General features: G+C 49.5%; 1 protein-coding gene and 1 long non-coding RNA gene across 2 annotated transcripts; both read left to right on the forward strand.

Annotated features, from left to right (window-relative positions):
- Nucleotides 1-2,378: 2,378 nt before the first annotated feature.
- KCNA3 (potassium voltage-gated channel subfamily A member 3) lies at nt 2,379-4,678 on the forward strand. Its single transcript, XM_036452887.2, has one exon. It carries the CDS (start codon nt 2,553-2,555, stop codon nt 4,356-4,358), a length of 1,806 nt encoding a protein of 601 aa, XP_036308780.1. The 5' UTR covers nt 2,379-2,552; the 3' UTR covers nt 4,359-4,678.
- A 176-nt stretch (nt 4,679-4,854) lies between these two features.
- On the forward strand, nt 4,855-13,325 carry LOC123652977. Its single transcript, XR_006742572.1, has 2 exons — nt 4,855-6,042; nt 12,646-13,325. It is a non-coding gene; the product is annotated as an uncharacterized LOC123652977 (long non-coding RNA).
- Nucleotides 13,326-15,863: the final 2,538 nt, after the last annotated feature.

Consider the following 15,863-nt stretch of genomic DNA (forward strand, 5'->3'; position numbering starts at 1 on the left):
TAATATTGTTATTACCCCACCGGGGTGTCCTGGGGATGAATGAGACATTTTCAAACCACTTTGAGCTACTCCGCGGGGGGCACTCAATAAGTGGCATGGGCCGCCCCTGCAGTGCCACGGCTGACGCGGCTTTGTTGTGATGGGTTCTGCGGTCCAGCCGGGCTGGGATTCGCCCACCACCTCATTCCCATCCACAGCAGACTGGCCGTCCGAAGGCGGTGCTTTCCAGTGGGAATAAATACGAAGCGAAGCGAAGCAGTCGGCAATCAGAGGCAGACAGGCGGCCGTTGGAAATGTGGCGTTTATTAAGCACTCGCAGTGGCGACATAGAGGCCTCCCGGTGTGACCCGGTACAGCGACCGCCGGGGTCAGAAACGGGCCAAGATCTCCCGCCCCCGCCCCCACCCCGCCGGGAGCTCCCTGTGTGAGCTCGAGGGAATGGCTCAGCTTCTCTGGGCCTCAGGTATGAAGTAAGGGCCGTCCGATGAAGCTCAGATTCGGTCTTCCCCGAGAAGGCAACTACCTGGGAGGAGTGGAAACAGCCCTTTCGGAGGGAGAGCTACTGCACAGCGGGGAGAAGCTGGTGACCATCCATCACAGGGCCCGCTCCGTCCTGGTCTTCCTTGCGGTTGATTAATATTAATTTCGGTACTAATTCCTGCAAATGGAGAGATAAATCACTTTCTAAGTCGGGCGGAGAGGTGCATGAAACATTTGGGTCTTTAAAAATAGGGTCTTTGCCTTTCTAAGAGCTGTCCTGGCAGTGAGCGCTCTGTCTTATTCTTAGACTTAAATATACGAATGATGGATTCCACTGCTCCCCACCCGCCCAGCTCTAACACAGGGCGTGGTGTAGGGAGAGAGTGTTACCTGGCGGTCCGCTTTGACCATCTGACAATCTGTGTCACAGCCTGCAGGGCTGGCCCTGACCGGGGGCAAAGGACAGAAAAGAACCTGGTGCTTGCTGCACCCAGAAGAGGCAGAGGAAACCCCGTGGAATTACCAACCGGGGAATGTACCCCGACTGTGAGCCCGGGGTCCCCTCCCTCCTCCTCCTCCGAGGAATCCAGGGTTCCTGGGCTCAGAGACAAGAAATGCTGACCCTCCGGAGTGGATAGGGATGTAAACACTCACTTGCTGAGAAACTCAATTCCACAGACACATAGGAGGGCCTACTAGCGCCCCCGGCAGGCACTTTGGTGGCTGCGGGGAATGCAAACTGGGTGAGACCTAGCCTCAGCTCTCCATGACACCACACACACACACACGCACACACACACACACACACACACACACGTTTACTCCAAACTCCCCAGCTCAGGCGTGATGGGTGCGGGAGTTGTCTACACAACCACTCCTCTTTTGTAAAGGATTCCGATGATAGAGCAGAAAACACATTTCTAAGCCTGGGGTTGACTCTGAATTGGATTTGCTTAGCTGTCCGGAAAGAGAAACTGTGTTCCAAGTGACCAGAGCACTTTGGAAAACTGGTTTCTGTTCAAATGGGGATAACTGCAAGGTCCTATCTCCAGGCCAGAATCAAGCAACAGAGACGCAGGTTTGGACCGCATGTTCTCGCAGTGTCACCGCTGACGCCTGGAGAAGCCCCTGGCCCGGCCAGCGGGGACGCAGTCTGAGAGGGTGTGTGTCCGGGTCTCCATCACCCCAACACAGACTCCGGACGCTGAGTGCATGTCCTCTGTCACTCCCCTCTCAGGGAAGCTCAGTCCTGCAGAGACCAGGCTGCCGGCTCCAAGCCCAACCAGAAACCTGCTCCCCCTTCTCCCCGCGTCTGGAACGGGTCTACGCTGTGGACATTGGTGTGAACTATCCTCTCCAAAGCCAAGTCCCTGAATGCCCGGAATGACCCATTTTCTCAGACTCCCGGGTGTGACACGCACCAGCACCCACCACTCCCTCCAGCGTCTCACCCACACAGGGGCTGCGTTATTCAGAGCCCTCGGGCCTGGAGGTCTCCCTTCTCGGGGCGCCCACCCACCGCGCCTGCCACCGTCCCTGGACCAGGCTCCGGATCCAGGGCGCATCCCCACCCTCCCTCCCCCCTCCCCCGCCTCCGCCAGCCGGCCGACCTCCGGGCTCCGCACCGCCCGCCTCCCCGCTGGCCCGGGAGCAGACGCGGGGCAGCGGCGCGGGGCCGGGCGGCGGAGAAGCCCTGGAACGGGGGCGCGGCCTCGCGGGCCGGGGGCGCGCGCACTGGCACGGAGCGGGCCGGAGAGGTGCAGGGGGACCCGGGCGCTAACGGAAGGTTCCTGGGTGCCCGGGGGCCGGGGAGGCGGCGGGGAGGAGAGGCGGGGCCGGGCGCGGAGGGGCGGGGACCCCGGGGCCGGGAGGGAGGCGGCGGGCGCGCGCCGGGCGGGGGCGGAGGGAGGCGGGGGCGGCGGCGGGAGGCGTCTCCCTCCGCCCGGGAGCCCGCGGGCCGCGCCGCAGCCAGACGGAGCCCGGCGGCCGCCGCGGCAGCAACAGGCGGCGCGCTGGGCTGGGCGCGGGCGCGGGCGGCGCGGGCGCGGGCGGGAGCCGCAGGGGCCCGCCGCATGGAGGAGCATCTCAGCCTGCTGAGCTCGCCGCCGCCCGCCGCCCGCCGCCGCGCCCCCCCGGCCCCGCGCCCCCCCGGCGGCGGCGGCGGCGGCGCCCGCACCCTGCTCAACCCCGGCTACGCCGAGTCCGCCGCGGGCCCCGAGCCGCCGCCCGACATGACCGTGGTGCCCGCGCCCGGGGACCACCTGCTGGAGCCGGAGGCGGCGGGCGGCGGCGGCGGGGACCCGCCGGAGGGCGGCGGCGGCGGCGGCGGCGGGGACCGTGACCGTGACCGCTACGAGCCGCTGCCGCCCGCGCCGCCCGCCGCCGCCGGCGCCCAGGACTGCTGCGGGGAGCGCGTGGTCATCAACATCTCGGGGCTGCGCTTCGAGACGCAGCTGAAGACCCTGTGCCAGTTCCCCGAGACCCTCCTGGGCGACCCCAAGCGCCGCATGCGCTACTTCGACCCGCTCCGCAACGAGTACTTCTTCGACCGCAACCGGCCCAGCTTCGACGCCATCCTCTACTACTACCAGTCGGGCGGCCGCCTGCGCCGCCCCGTCAACGTGCCCATCGACATCTTCTCCGAGGAGATCCGCTTCTACCAGCTGGGCGCCGAGGCCATGGAGAAGTTCCGCGAGGACGAGGGCTTCCTGCGCGAGGAGGAGCGGCCGCTGCCCCGCCGCGACCTGCAGCGCCAGGTGTGGCTGCTCTTCGAGTACCCGGAGAGCTCGGGCCCCGCGCGCGGCATCGCCATCGTGTCCGTGCTCGTCATCCTCGTGTCCATCGTCATCTTCTGCCTGGAGACGCTGCCCGAGTTCCGCGACGAGAGGGGCGACTTCGAGCCGCCGCCGCAGCCCGAGCTGCTGCGGGAGGACCAGGGCGCCGCCGCCGCGGGTAACGGTACGTCGGGGGCCGGGGCCGCCGCCGCCGCCGGGGCCTCCAGCTTCTCCGACCCCTTCTTCATCGTGGAGACGCTGTGCATCATCTGGTTCTCCTTCGAGCTGCTGGTGCGCTTCTTCGCCTGCCCCAGCAAGGCCGCCTTCTCGCGCAACATCATGAACCTCATCGACGTGGTGGCCATCATCCCCTACTTCATCACGCTGGGCACGGAGCTGGCCGAGCGCCAGGGCAACGGGCAGCAGGCCATGTCGCTGGCCATCCTGCGGGTCATCCGGCTGGTGCGCGTCTTCCGCATCTTCAAGCTGTCCCGCCACTCCAAGGGGCTGCAGATCCTGGGCCAGACGCTCAAGGCGTCCATGCGCGAGCTGGGCCTGCTCATCTTCTTCCTCTTCATTGGCGTCATCCTCTTCTCCAGCGCCGTGTACTTCGCCGAGGCCGACGACCCCACCTCGCGCTTCTCCAGCATCCCCGACGCCTTCTGGTGGGCCGTGGTCACCATGACCACCGTGGGCTACGGCGACATGCACCCGGTGACCATCGGCGGCAAGATCGTGGGCTCGCTCTGCGCCATCGCGGGCGTGCTCACCATCGCCTTACCGGTCCCAGTCATCGTGTCCAACTTCAACTACTTCTACCACCGGGAGACGGAGGGCGAGGAGCAGGCGCAGTACATGCACGTGGGCAGCTGTCAGCACCTGTCCCCGTCCGGGGCCGAGGAGGAGCTGGGGAAGGCCAGGAGCAACTCCACCCTCAGCAAGTCGGAGTACATGGTGATCGAGGAGGGGGCCCTGAACCACAGCGCGTGCCCGCAGGCGCCCCTCAAAATGGGCAACTCCACCCCCACCGCCGCCTGCGCCACGAACAGTAACCCCAACCCCAACGCCTGTGCCAACGTCAAAAAGATCTTCACGGACGTGTAGCGCCCTGCGCCCGGGACCCGCTGTGCTCCCCGTGGTGTGGACCGTGCCCCCTGGCCTGTGTGCGCCCTTGTTTTTATATATTTCCCGGCCATCCATCCAGGGAAGGACGTAAAGAAGCGGAAAGCACACTTCATCCTCACCCCCCTCCCTGGCGCCTGCACACCGAGACAGGTGTCTGTTTTTGCAAGGGGGCTGCATTCTCTCAGCGCTCTCTCTCTCTCTCTCTCTCTCTCTCTCTTTTTCTTCCTCTCTCTCTCTCCCTCTCACTATTGCAAGCAGCAAACTTTGAATTTGATTTCCAGGCCACGCCCTATGGAAGAGGGGGGGAAAAACACCCAGCCTGTACATCCCGGGAGGAAATGAAACTGAGAACCGTTAGGGTGACTGTGTAACTCAGAGTGCCAAGGCAGCTGTGGCTTTGCTAAGTAAGGCAGGCGCGCGCCTGGAGGAGCTTCCTCTCCGCGGCCTCGGACTCAGCAGGATGGGGTGCTGAGCCCCGCGGCCGGCACTGTGGATGTGTGGATGGGAAGTCCGATCAGAAAGACTTATAAGCCGACTGTGTGTGTATTTGGGTTTTTGGCTGGAATTTCTATTCTATTCGGAACCCCCTGCCTAGAGTTTGAAGGATCTCTGCAACTTTGCCCAAGGGGTGCCTGATCTAACTGGTTCCTGTAGCTCTTTGGGGCTCGGTAAGGCATTTCCAAAGTAGGAGACTAACGGATTCCTGTGAAGTTCTGTGTGTGTGTGTGTGTGTGTGTGTGTGTGTATGTGTTCCAGCCACTAAAAACATGTTTTCAGTGCCGCTGAGAGAAACAAAAAAAGTCCTATTGCATCTGAGAGAGGAGCTCCTGCGGTATCACAGGGAGATTAAAGCGGCAGACATTCCTTCCAGCGGAAGTTACTAATTCCAACCGGCTGATGCAGTTTCCATAGCAACCCAGGTTTCCTAGGAAACCCGAAAAAGGTTGTCATGGCATCTCTTGCTCTCTGTCCCTGCCCCTCCTAGCCCCTGCCGTTTCCACAGTAACCTTTCCAGATGGTTCCTACTTAACACGTTTTCATAAGGAAAAACCACTGTTTGAATAAACCGCACAAATGAAGGCTGAGATGCCAAGGTGGCGAAATGACTCACAAAATGCATATATATATTTTACTACAAAAGAAAAGCATTGCTATCACCCTCTAATGACTGAATTGCGAAGGAAGATACCATCTTTGGGATGTTAGGTTGACACCACAATCAGGCGTGACTTGAATGAAATGTGAGTAACGGGGCAATAACTTCAAAAGATGCTTCTCTGCTGTTTTCTTTCACCAAGAAGTTTCCAGGCAACCAATGAAATAAATTTTTTTTTAAAAAGCAGACAGAAGGTGTTCTGTACATAATCCAATGGAAGATTCAATCGGTGTATCCGAAACCTTGCTCCAAGGGACCTTCAGATGTCCCCTTTAACAGCAGAAAAAAAGAAAAACAAAAACAAAAAACAAAAACAGATTCCACAACACCGTCACCATCACGGCACTTGGAAAGCTAAACAAAACTGCACATTAGGAAGGATGCGTGTTTGTGACTGAGGGAAGGGCAGACAGTCAATAAAAAGGAGGGATGGGAAGTGACCGGAGCTTGGGGCGATGCCGTCACGTTCCAGCAGGTGCCCGGGCTGCCAGAAGACAGACCACCCAGGTGAGCAGCGTGGGGGCCGCCAAGCACACTGCCTTCTTGTCCGGGGAAGCAGGCAGTGCCATTTGTGTCCTGATTGGTGATATTTGCAAAACCAGTAGTTCTGTGTGAATTATCTGCAGGGTGCCTTTTTCTGATCATTTGGGACACTGTTTCCATTTGATTCCCGGGCTGCTAACTGTCCTTCCACTGTTTCCTGAAAAAAAAAAAAAAAAAAAAAATCATTGCTGCTTAGCCTTCCCCCACACTGACCTGAAAATGGTGCCATTCCTTTCACTAACCCCCTTGGCTTCTGAACAGCCCGTTTCCCCTTAAAAAGGAATTAAAAGGCAGAAGCTACTGCCGTTAGCTGATTGTCCCAGTGTTCATGTGCTTCATTTGTAGTACAATTCTTTGGGATAAAAGTGGTTAAAATGGCATGAAGGTAACATTTCCCTTTAACATAAATAACTGCATACACATTATAGACATGCATTTCTCACAATTATTTTTTTGGTTTTGATAGGTTGTAAGTTATTCTCTCCTAGAGCCGGTAAGAGTAGCCCTATTTTAAAGCTTATAAAATACTTTCAGGCAGTCAGAAGCCTACTTCTGTTAGTTACTGTTGGTGCTTTAAGACAATGAAACATAATAGTAAGACAATAAAAGAGGGAAGAGAAAAGAAATCTACGTGGCTGGTCTTAGCATCATTGTTCTTACCTCTGTGCATCGAGATAGGACCCCTTTGGCTAGTTTCTTTTGCTGCTGATTTGAGCTGCTTTTAACATGGATCTACCTTTTGACCAATTTGTGGTGGTGTTGATGACCAGGAATTCTGTGTTTGACCTCTGTTGGTGGTTACATGCTAGACACACACTAGTAAGAACATAAAGATAAATTCTGGGTCTGTTTTTAAAAGACCTTAGGGATGAACAAATGGTTTTATTCATGTTTTTGGGAAGATAAGCTCTATAAGTAGCCGATGGTTGTGCCACAATTTTTGGAATTATATGGCTATTAGATAACAGTAATACAAATGCGACCCTTTTTTTTTTTTTTTTTTTTTAATCCAGAGAAATATGGCTTTGGAGTCCTAGCTTTGGGGTAGGATAATTGCTTCCAGTTGCCATAGTGTTAGCTTCTTGAAGGTTATAGGTTGTCCAGCACAGAATGTAGCTTCTTGTATGTACTTCCTACACACCTGTATTTGATGGGTCAATCATGATGATGTTACATTAATGTTCTTCTCAGGCTTTTAGTGAAGTGGCTTAATGCATAAACTCTGCAGTTGTATTGCCAGGGCTTGAACCCTGACTCTGCTGTTTGACATTGAGCAAATTACCGAACCTCTCTGTGCCTCAGAGTCCTTGTTTGTAAAATGAGGTTAATAAATAGTACCTCCTAGGGTGCTGTGACTGTTCATTGTTAATTCAGGTATACTACTCAGAAAGGGTAAGATGCATGCTGTGCAGCAGAGATTTTGCTAAGAGATCACATGACTGCATTATATAATTTGCTAAGAGATTGCATTATTATTGTGATCGTTATTCACTCTCTTTGTGTAATTAATACCGAACTTGGTGAATGATATGAAATACATAATCCCTGTCTTCCTATTTACGTTCTACATCACAGAAATAATCCCCATTTATTAAAGGTCACCGTGTCCTTGACACTTAACTCGGCAGGTTTGTGGTATTGACCCCATTTTAGGAGGGTAAGAATAGATGGTTAAGGTTAAAATGATTTCCCTGAGATGCCACAGCTAGCAAGAGACCCAGCTATAATTTAAATTTAAAACCAAGTCATTCTCCCCCCACCACCAACACTTGTACCTTTAATTGGATGACTTGAATGAGATTGAGCAAATGAATTCCTTATGCTTTCAGATTTGACTTCAGCCCATGTAACTAATCAATGAATTCCTATAAAAAGCCCATCTCCAGAAACCTGCTTCTTTCAGTATCCTGGAGATTAACCTTTTCTAATCATCAGATATATTTAAGCCACAGGGATCGAATATACGTTATCCAAATTGGATGAAGAGGTAGGCTTTTCCGGGAGAAAGGGTGACTTTCTTATAGGATGGATGTACTGTGCTCAGAAAGTGTAGTCAGTCACAGTGGTGTCTCTGCTAAGACAATGGATATTTTCCAGTTCGAAGATTCATTTCCTACTTCCACGTGTTTTCCTCTACAGCAGGTGATGGCATTGTGCAGATTGTTATTTTCCCGCCTCCTCGCCCTTTGCTGAGGTTCCTGGCGATCGGTGCCAGCAAGTGGTGTAAACATTTTGACTCCCTCTTCCCAAGAAGGGAGGAATTACTGGGAACAAAAGGGTTGAAAGCAGGGGAGTGCCGGTTCATTGCAGTTGATGGCAATGTTGCTTTATAAGAGCATCCATCCGCAGCAAAACATTAGAATATAATTTTGTCCCACAAAATAGCCGCAGCCTCTTCTCTCATGTCCGAAATCCAATTTAGCAAAATGAAAATAGACAGTGATTTGGACTTAGGAGCAAAAATGCTAATGAGTCTAAGTTTGCACAGACCAGAGAGCCTTGCAAACCACAGACTGCGGTGCTGAGCAGGTCTTGGATGTTGGACGGTGCACATACATAGGTCTGTGTGTGCAAATGATCCGTGGAAGGAGGGGTGACCGGGTCAATACACACCCGTCCACACCCTGGGGGAAATCTCTATACCCGCAGCTGGTGAACCTAGAGATAAACATTAATATTATTTTATTTATTTCTTTAAAAATATTTTTATTGATTTTAGAGAGGAGGGAAGAGGGTGAGAGTGATAGAAACGTCAATCAGGAGAGAGAATCATTGATTGGCTGCTTACCTTTGATCAAGCCTGCAACCCAGACCTGTGCCCTTGACCGGAATCGAACCTGGGACCCTTCATTCCGCAGGCCGACTCTACGCACTCAGCCAAACCAGCTAGGGCTATTTTTTTTCTTTTATGGTGTTATCAAATTCAAATGCCCACCAAATATAGTGACCTAACCACCAACAGCTACACATAAGAGGGCCGTGTTAGAGCGGTTATTTCTAAACTTTGCAATACAATCTTGGAGTTGACACTTTAAATGCACAGGATGAAGAAATTGAAAGTTATGGTTTACTGACGTAACACATGTTACTAACCTCTGTGCCATATAATGTACTCAAGTAATGGCTTTACTAATAGTCTATAAAGTCAAATAGTCTATATTGACTTTATAGACTATTAGTAAAGCCATTACCAATAGTCTAGTCCTGGGAGAATCAGAACTGTAATTCGCTGACTTCTATACATTTAAAATGTCAACGTTTTCCGCAGCACTTGCCAAGTTCTTCCCACCCCTCAGCTGTGAGTAGAAGTGAGAGTCCCGCCCACTCAGCAATGCTAAGCAGAACCCAAGCCCCCAGTCTGCAGACAGGCAGCTCTGAGCCAGAGGGGAGGGCATCAGAATGGGAGGAGGAATTCTGGCTTGCCTGGAGGCCAGTTTTCTTTCTTGTATTTGGCCTAAACTAAGGAGGCCGAAACTTTTTTTCCTACAGCTAATTTCCTGTAGTTTGTTAGGCAACTTTATGTATATTGATGAACTTGCTTGTTTTTTGTTTTTGTTCTTTATAACTGCAGTGAGTGGTTGATAACCTTTGAGAGAGAGATCAGAGGAGGCAGGAAGAAGGGGTGGGAAGCCAAGCAGAGCCCAAACCTTGCTGTTGTGACGGGGCTCCTAGTCTCCTGCCAGAAAATGGCCAATGCTGTAGGCCCGCGGGCCGCGAGTTTGACACGCTTGCACACAGCATCTTTACACACTCACAGTCACCCTGAAATAGAATTTAAATGATTCAGACAAGTTAGTCACCTTACTTTCCCCAAGTAAGAACTGTGCTGGAGTTGCTTTATACCAAGATCCTCTGAATCTTTTACCTGCAGCTATTTTTTTTTTAACTGTTTATAAAAGATCCGTGTATTTCACAGGCAGCTGTGAACTGAGAGTGTGTGTTGGTGGTAGACCTAAACTCTGCTCAAAGTAGAGATGAACACAACTCACAGCTCATTTCCCCGGGACTTTCCAGATTTGTCACTCAGCCCACATCTTAGCTCATTACCTGCTTTAATTACTGAGTGAGCTTCAACTTTTTTGACTTGCCAAGAGTACATAATTTCCAAGAGGCCAATCAGAGAATTAATTATACCTAAATGAGCAAGACATCTCGCTAGTCCTTGGGGCTAATTTATGACTCTTTAGTTGTTAGAATTCGTAGGACTTGGTTTGCGGCCAACGCTGAGTTATTTAATAGATGTCAACGTATAGGCACAAGAAAGCCAAGTTCCCATAAAGCTCCACGTTAGGGAAGGATTCGGCCTTTTCCTCATGCTTGTACGTTAGAAAGGCTGCCAGTGAAGGAAGCTGGGTTTCTGTGCCTCTTTCACACAGGCATTAATTGGCTGCCTCCTGCACGACCCCTAATAGGGATCAAGCCTACAACCCAGGCACATGCCCTTGACCAGAATCGAACCTGGGACTCTTCAGTCTGCAGGATGACGCTCTATCCACTGAGCCAAACCAGCCAGAGCTGAAGAGTTGCTTTTGATAGTTAAGGCCATGTGCCCTCTTCTCAGCCCTTCAACCCATTCCTGAGCTGCTAATAGAAACATTATGATGACTGTCCAAATGTCACTGTGTTTTATGTTTCTGTTGAATTGTAACTCTCTCCATACCCACAGTCTATTAGAGTACCAAACTGTTCCATACTTTTTTAAGAATCCCAAGCACATTGAGACAGGTACAAACACATGAAGAAAAAAAAAGAAAAAGAAAAAAAAGCCCAAGCCCTTGTATAAAAGGATGTAACGGTAGCAGACAAGAAGAGCTTACCAGAACCAGCTCCAGAGAACCAAAACTCCAGTAGCACTGAGCCAGCGCTAGGCACTTAGGAAATAAAATCATTCATGGTCCTTGTAATTTCTTGTAATTAGTTGTCATTAGTAGCTGTGAGACTACTATAATTTTCAAACTCTGCAATGAAAATGAAGCATACTGTGAGGCAAGAACGTACTCTTGCTTTTCCAACACAGACTAGTGGTAAGAAGTTCCATCTCCCTCGAAGGAAGATCAGGTGTGCTCCCGGTCAGTGAGGATAACGTCACTGGCTGCTTACCCAGCACATAGTAGACGTGCAACAGGTAGTCCAGTGAGTGGGTGACACTTCTGTAAAAAGCACGAATTCCAGATCATCATCTTTAGGCGTTTCCACTGCATCTGAGACACCCGCTAAAAGCTTTCTTCTCTGAGTGCCATGATGGGCAATAGTCACACGGAAGGCTGGTGCTGGGCTTAGCATTTTCTGTTTTTGACTTTATAAGTATTCTTTATATAGCACTCGAGGCCCAGTGCACAAATTCGTGCACAGGTGAGGTCTGGCCACACACACACCCCCAGACTGGGGAGTGGGGGAGCCAATCAGGGATGGGACTGGCTGGGGGAAGGGGCCACAGGCAGTTAGTAGGCCGGCCCCGCCCCCTGGTCGAACTGCTGGACAATTTGCATATTAGCCTTTTATTATACAGTATGTAGTTAGTGAATCTCTGAGTGTGCCTAAATTGAATGGTTATATATCCATTTATTCATTCAACCTATATTTACGGAGTACATTCTGTGTGTCACACGGCAACGTGGTAGGGATTTACTCATTCATTCCACATATGAAGTTCTGCTCTGGCCCAGGCGCCATCCTGGACTCTGGATGTAACATTAAACAAGATAGTCATGCTGCCTTGTGCTACTTTTAAGAGCTACTTTATTGTCAGCATTTCTAAATTATTATTATTATCATTTTTTGTAGTTGGAAGAGGAGAGCACCAAACCTTGAACTTTTATGTCTTTGTTCTCTACTGGCCTTGGCTGAGTAGTTATTGTCTCAATTTGTGATTTCTTAAAGGGCACCCAACTGCAAAGTTCATATTTCAAAGGATGGGGAGATTTTAGAATACTTTGTAATGACAAGATAAACTATAGAGATGACATCTAGCACCTAGAATATGGTTTTCACTCTTTTGAAACTGTTTCCTCTCTCTCTCTCTCTCCCTCTCTCTCTCTCTCTCTCTCTCTCTCTCGCCTCTCGCCTCTCGCCTCTCGCCTCTCCTCTCCTCTCCTCTCCTCTCCTCTCCTCTCCTCTCCTCTCCTCTCTTTTCCTCTTTTCCTCTCCTCTGCTCTCCTCTCCTCTTCCCCCCCTCCATAACATTGAGAAAATACATACATACATTAAAAAAAAAAAGAGTAGGTGCTCAAATCTTTCAGATGATTCTAAAGATGTGGATAAATTTTCCTGTTCAAAAAGCAAACAGTCACATTGGTTTGGGTTGCATGTGGAGGTCATTATTCAATACGGGGGGGGAAAGCTCATCATTTCAGGATGCTCTGAAACTTCTAACATAAGTTAAAAGCATTCACTATGTAGTTAATATGGTTAGAAAATGAAATTGCTTGAACTTTTCAGAGTAACTGTAAGAAAACACACCACAGTTTTTAAGAGTATAATGGATAGAATGTTTTATACTGACGTGAGGTCTATAATTTTTAAGTAACTAAATATATAGTAAATTCATCATGTGTACTCTGCCAACAGATGCCTGAAGAACCCACATAGAGAGCCACGCTGATCAGCTGGACGCTCCTGTCTTTCCCCGTCTAGCTCAAGAATGCGGTGTTGGGTCCGTCCCTGGTGGGCCATGAGCTGCCTGCCAGCCATAGTCTGCTTTCGTTGACATTAAATAACATGTCTCCAGCAAATGCATTCTGCAAGGGAAAGAGCTCTGAGAGTCTTCCTCACGTCGTATGCAATACAAAAGCTATACATCTGGAGAGAAAGAAAGAAGTACGTCAACAATCTTAGGGTATCACTTCAACCTCTTCATGTTTTGATGAAATCCAATGATCCAAAAACTAAGCAGCATTGCTGATCAAGAGAACCTAAGTGTGTGTTTCCGACAAGCCAACTAGGACTGTGTTTCTGCTTTCAGCTAATCACTGGACTGTGTTTAATCACGAGATACATTAATGTTATCTTCCGTGTCCTGGCTTCCGTGCGACTTTGTTGATGACTGTGATTTGTACCAAAGGCTCTCGTGCATAGATTAGCCCGTCTCCACGTGAGTAAGTGAAATGTACACTGTGCCCAGGTGAATGGCATTTGAGACAGACTTGCCTAAAAGAAAATGTGCCTTGCTTGATTCAACATTCTCTTATTTTTTCATTAAAAAGGGTAGGTTTGCAAACGAATCTCATAGGCAGATGTTAGCTGAGCTTCACTTTGAAGATATGTTGTTAGTACTTACTGTATGTTTAAGTGGTCCGTCTTAGCTAAATATTCAACATTGCGTTATGCTTTTCCTCAGCGTACATGGCATATACTCATGCAGTTTTGTGTTTATGCGGTGTTCGGCGTGGTGAGACAAAGCACATTCCTAAGGATGTATACAGCATCTCATCTAATGTTTATAGAGTGTCCTTCAAAACTGTATATGTAAAAGCTTTCTTGATTCATTTTCTATTTTTATATTCTTTTAGAAATGAAACTTTTATCAATAAAAAAACAGCCAAGTTTTAGTTGGAAAAGAGACGTAGGAGGTCATGAAGATGATTTCCCACCAGGGGACAGTTCCCTTCTGTGCCATTATTAATGTAGCGACTGTGACATTGCAGCAGAATGGTAGCTATTTGTATATTATTTAATAAGCCTTATGGAAAGTCAAACTGTGAACATTTAGCATAAAAAAAAAGATTTTTTCTCATTTCCATATTTTATTTTCCAAATATACCTGAGTGAATGCATGAATAATGAACCAGTCTCCTGTTATTCAAATGCATAACAATGCTAAGTTATAATAAGAGCAATTGTAGGATTTTAATTCCCATCAAAATATTTTGGTAGCAAAGCTAGGATGATAATACTTTTTGATCCTCTGTGGAAGAAAATATAGGTGATGAATTTCATTATTAATATATAAGAACCAGTAGCTGACACAAACTTCTTTTTTTAAAATATATTTTTATTGATTTCAGAGAGGAAGGGAGAGGGAAAGAAAGAGAGAGAAAAAACATCAATGATGAGAGAGAATCATTGATCAGTTGCGTCTTGCAGCCCCACAACCTGGGCATTTGCCCTGACTGGGAATCAAACCTGATCTCCTGGTTCATAGGTTGATGCTCACCCACTGAGCCACATTGGCCTGGTATAAACTTCTAACAGCAGTAAAACAGATGAATAGGAGCTAAAATGCAGGGAGCTTTCTTTTGATGCAATGTCAACATTTAATTTTACACAATTTGCTGGTTATTTTTCTGGTCAAAACTGTGGGGCCCTATCAATCTAGGAAAAAGTGAAGTCAGAGAGGGAAGGCCATCTCAGATTTGAGCTGTGTGAACCTCCCATCTGGATGGATTGTAACTAGAGTAAAAATGAGAGTAGCCACTGCCATGTTTTTCTCCTGTGTTAACCCAGGTCATAGAGGCACTGCCCAGAGAACAGTTAGTCCATTCCAGACACCAAATACTCATAACTGATTCCCAGCAGTAGAGTCATTCACAGAGCTATTGGGATGATAGACACAAATCCATCAACTATCTTCTCAGAGGTCTTAGACATTCATATCTATATTAATAAAAGCCTTGGGGGTGATCAGGCCAAGGGAGGGTAGTTGGGAGCCATCAGGCTGGCAGAGGAGCAGTTAGGTGTCAATCAGGCCTGCAAGGGAGCAGTTAGGGGGCAATCAGGCAGGCAGGTGAGTGGCTAGGAGCCAGCAGTCCTGGGTTGTGAGAGGGATGATCCACAGGGATTGGGCCTACACCTGCAATCTGACAGCCTCTGAGGGGTCCCAGATTGGTGAGGGTGCAGGCTGGGCTGGGGGACACCCTCCCCAGTGCACGAATTTCGTGCACTGGGCCTCTAGTGTTTTAATAATAACCTGTAGGTGTTCCAAAAACAGATTCAGGAACTACCTTCCTTGAACACCAGTGACAACTTTAAGCATTATAGTATATGTAATTTCCTTTCTGCATTATTATTATTACAGGCTACAGTGTCAAATAAGGACAAAACCAGGAGTTTTGCTATAAAAGCACAGAATGGCACCAGATGGGTAAACCACCATATCCAGTATGGTTCACTGAATGGGCGGTAGAAAGAGCATCGGTCTAGATATCGGGAGACCAGTGTTCTTGGCCACATCCTACCTGTGGGGCCCTAGTCACTTACCAGGGCTAGGCTTCAGTTTCCTGAGTTGCTGAATGGGGGTGCTGGGTTGATAGCCCCAAAGCCCTTTTCCAGGAGAGAATAAACCCAAATGAGACATGGGCCTCAAAAGTGTCCTGTGGTTCTTCAAGTTGATGATGAGAAGAGGACATAGGATTTTTTTTCTCTCCTGTAAGAATGGTCCCAGGTCTGTAATGGGATCATGACACTGTAGACAAATCACTCTGCAGAATGGGGATGGATGAAGGAAACAGCTGGAAAGCAGGGGAGGTTTTCTGTCACATTCCATTAGCTATGAAGGTGTTTGAAATGGTCTGTGGAACGCTGCACAGCCCACACCACCATCCTGCAGGAGGCGGGAAGAGGCTGGGGGGCAGGAGTGTCTGCTTTACAATCTCTTGGCTCTTTCTGCACAAGAACTAGTTGGGGAGGAGCAGTGCCTGCCAGGAAGTCCCATGGGCCCCAGAAAAGTCCCTTTCATCTCTCTGAGCCCCAATTTTTCTTGATCTGAACAGCGAAGACGTTAAATTCAGTCATTTGCATGTGTCTGTGCCTTGCTGAGAATGCGTGAACATTTTCAGGTTGTTTACAGG

The sequence above is a fragment of the Pipistrellus kuhlii genome, unplaced genomic scaffold (assembly GCF_014108245.1).
Source record: "Pipistrellus kuhlii isolate mPipKuh1 unplaced genomic scaffold, mPipKuh1.p scaffold_m20_p_24, whole genome shotgun sequence".
Classification (NCBI taxonomy): domain Eukaryota; kingdom Metazoa; phylum Chordata; class Mammalia; order Chiroptera; family Vespertilionidae; genus Pipistrellus; species Pipistrellus kuhlii.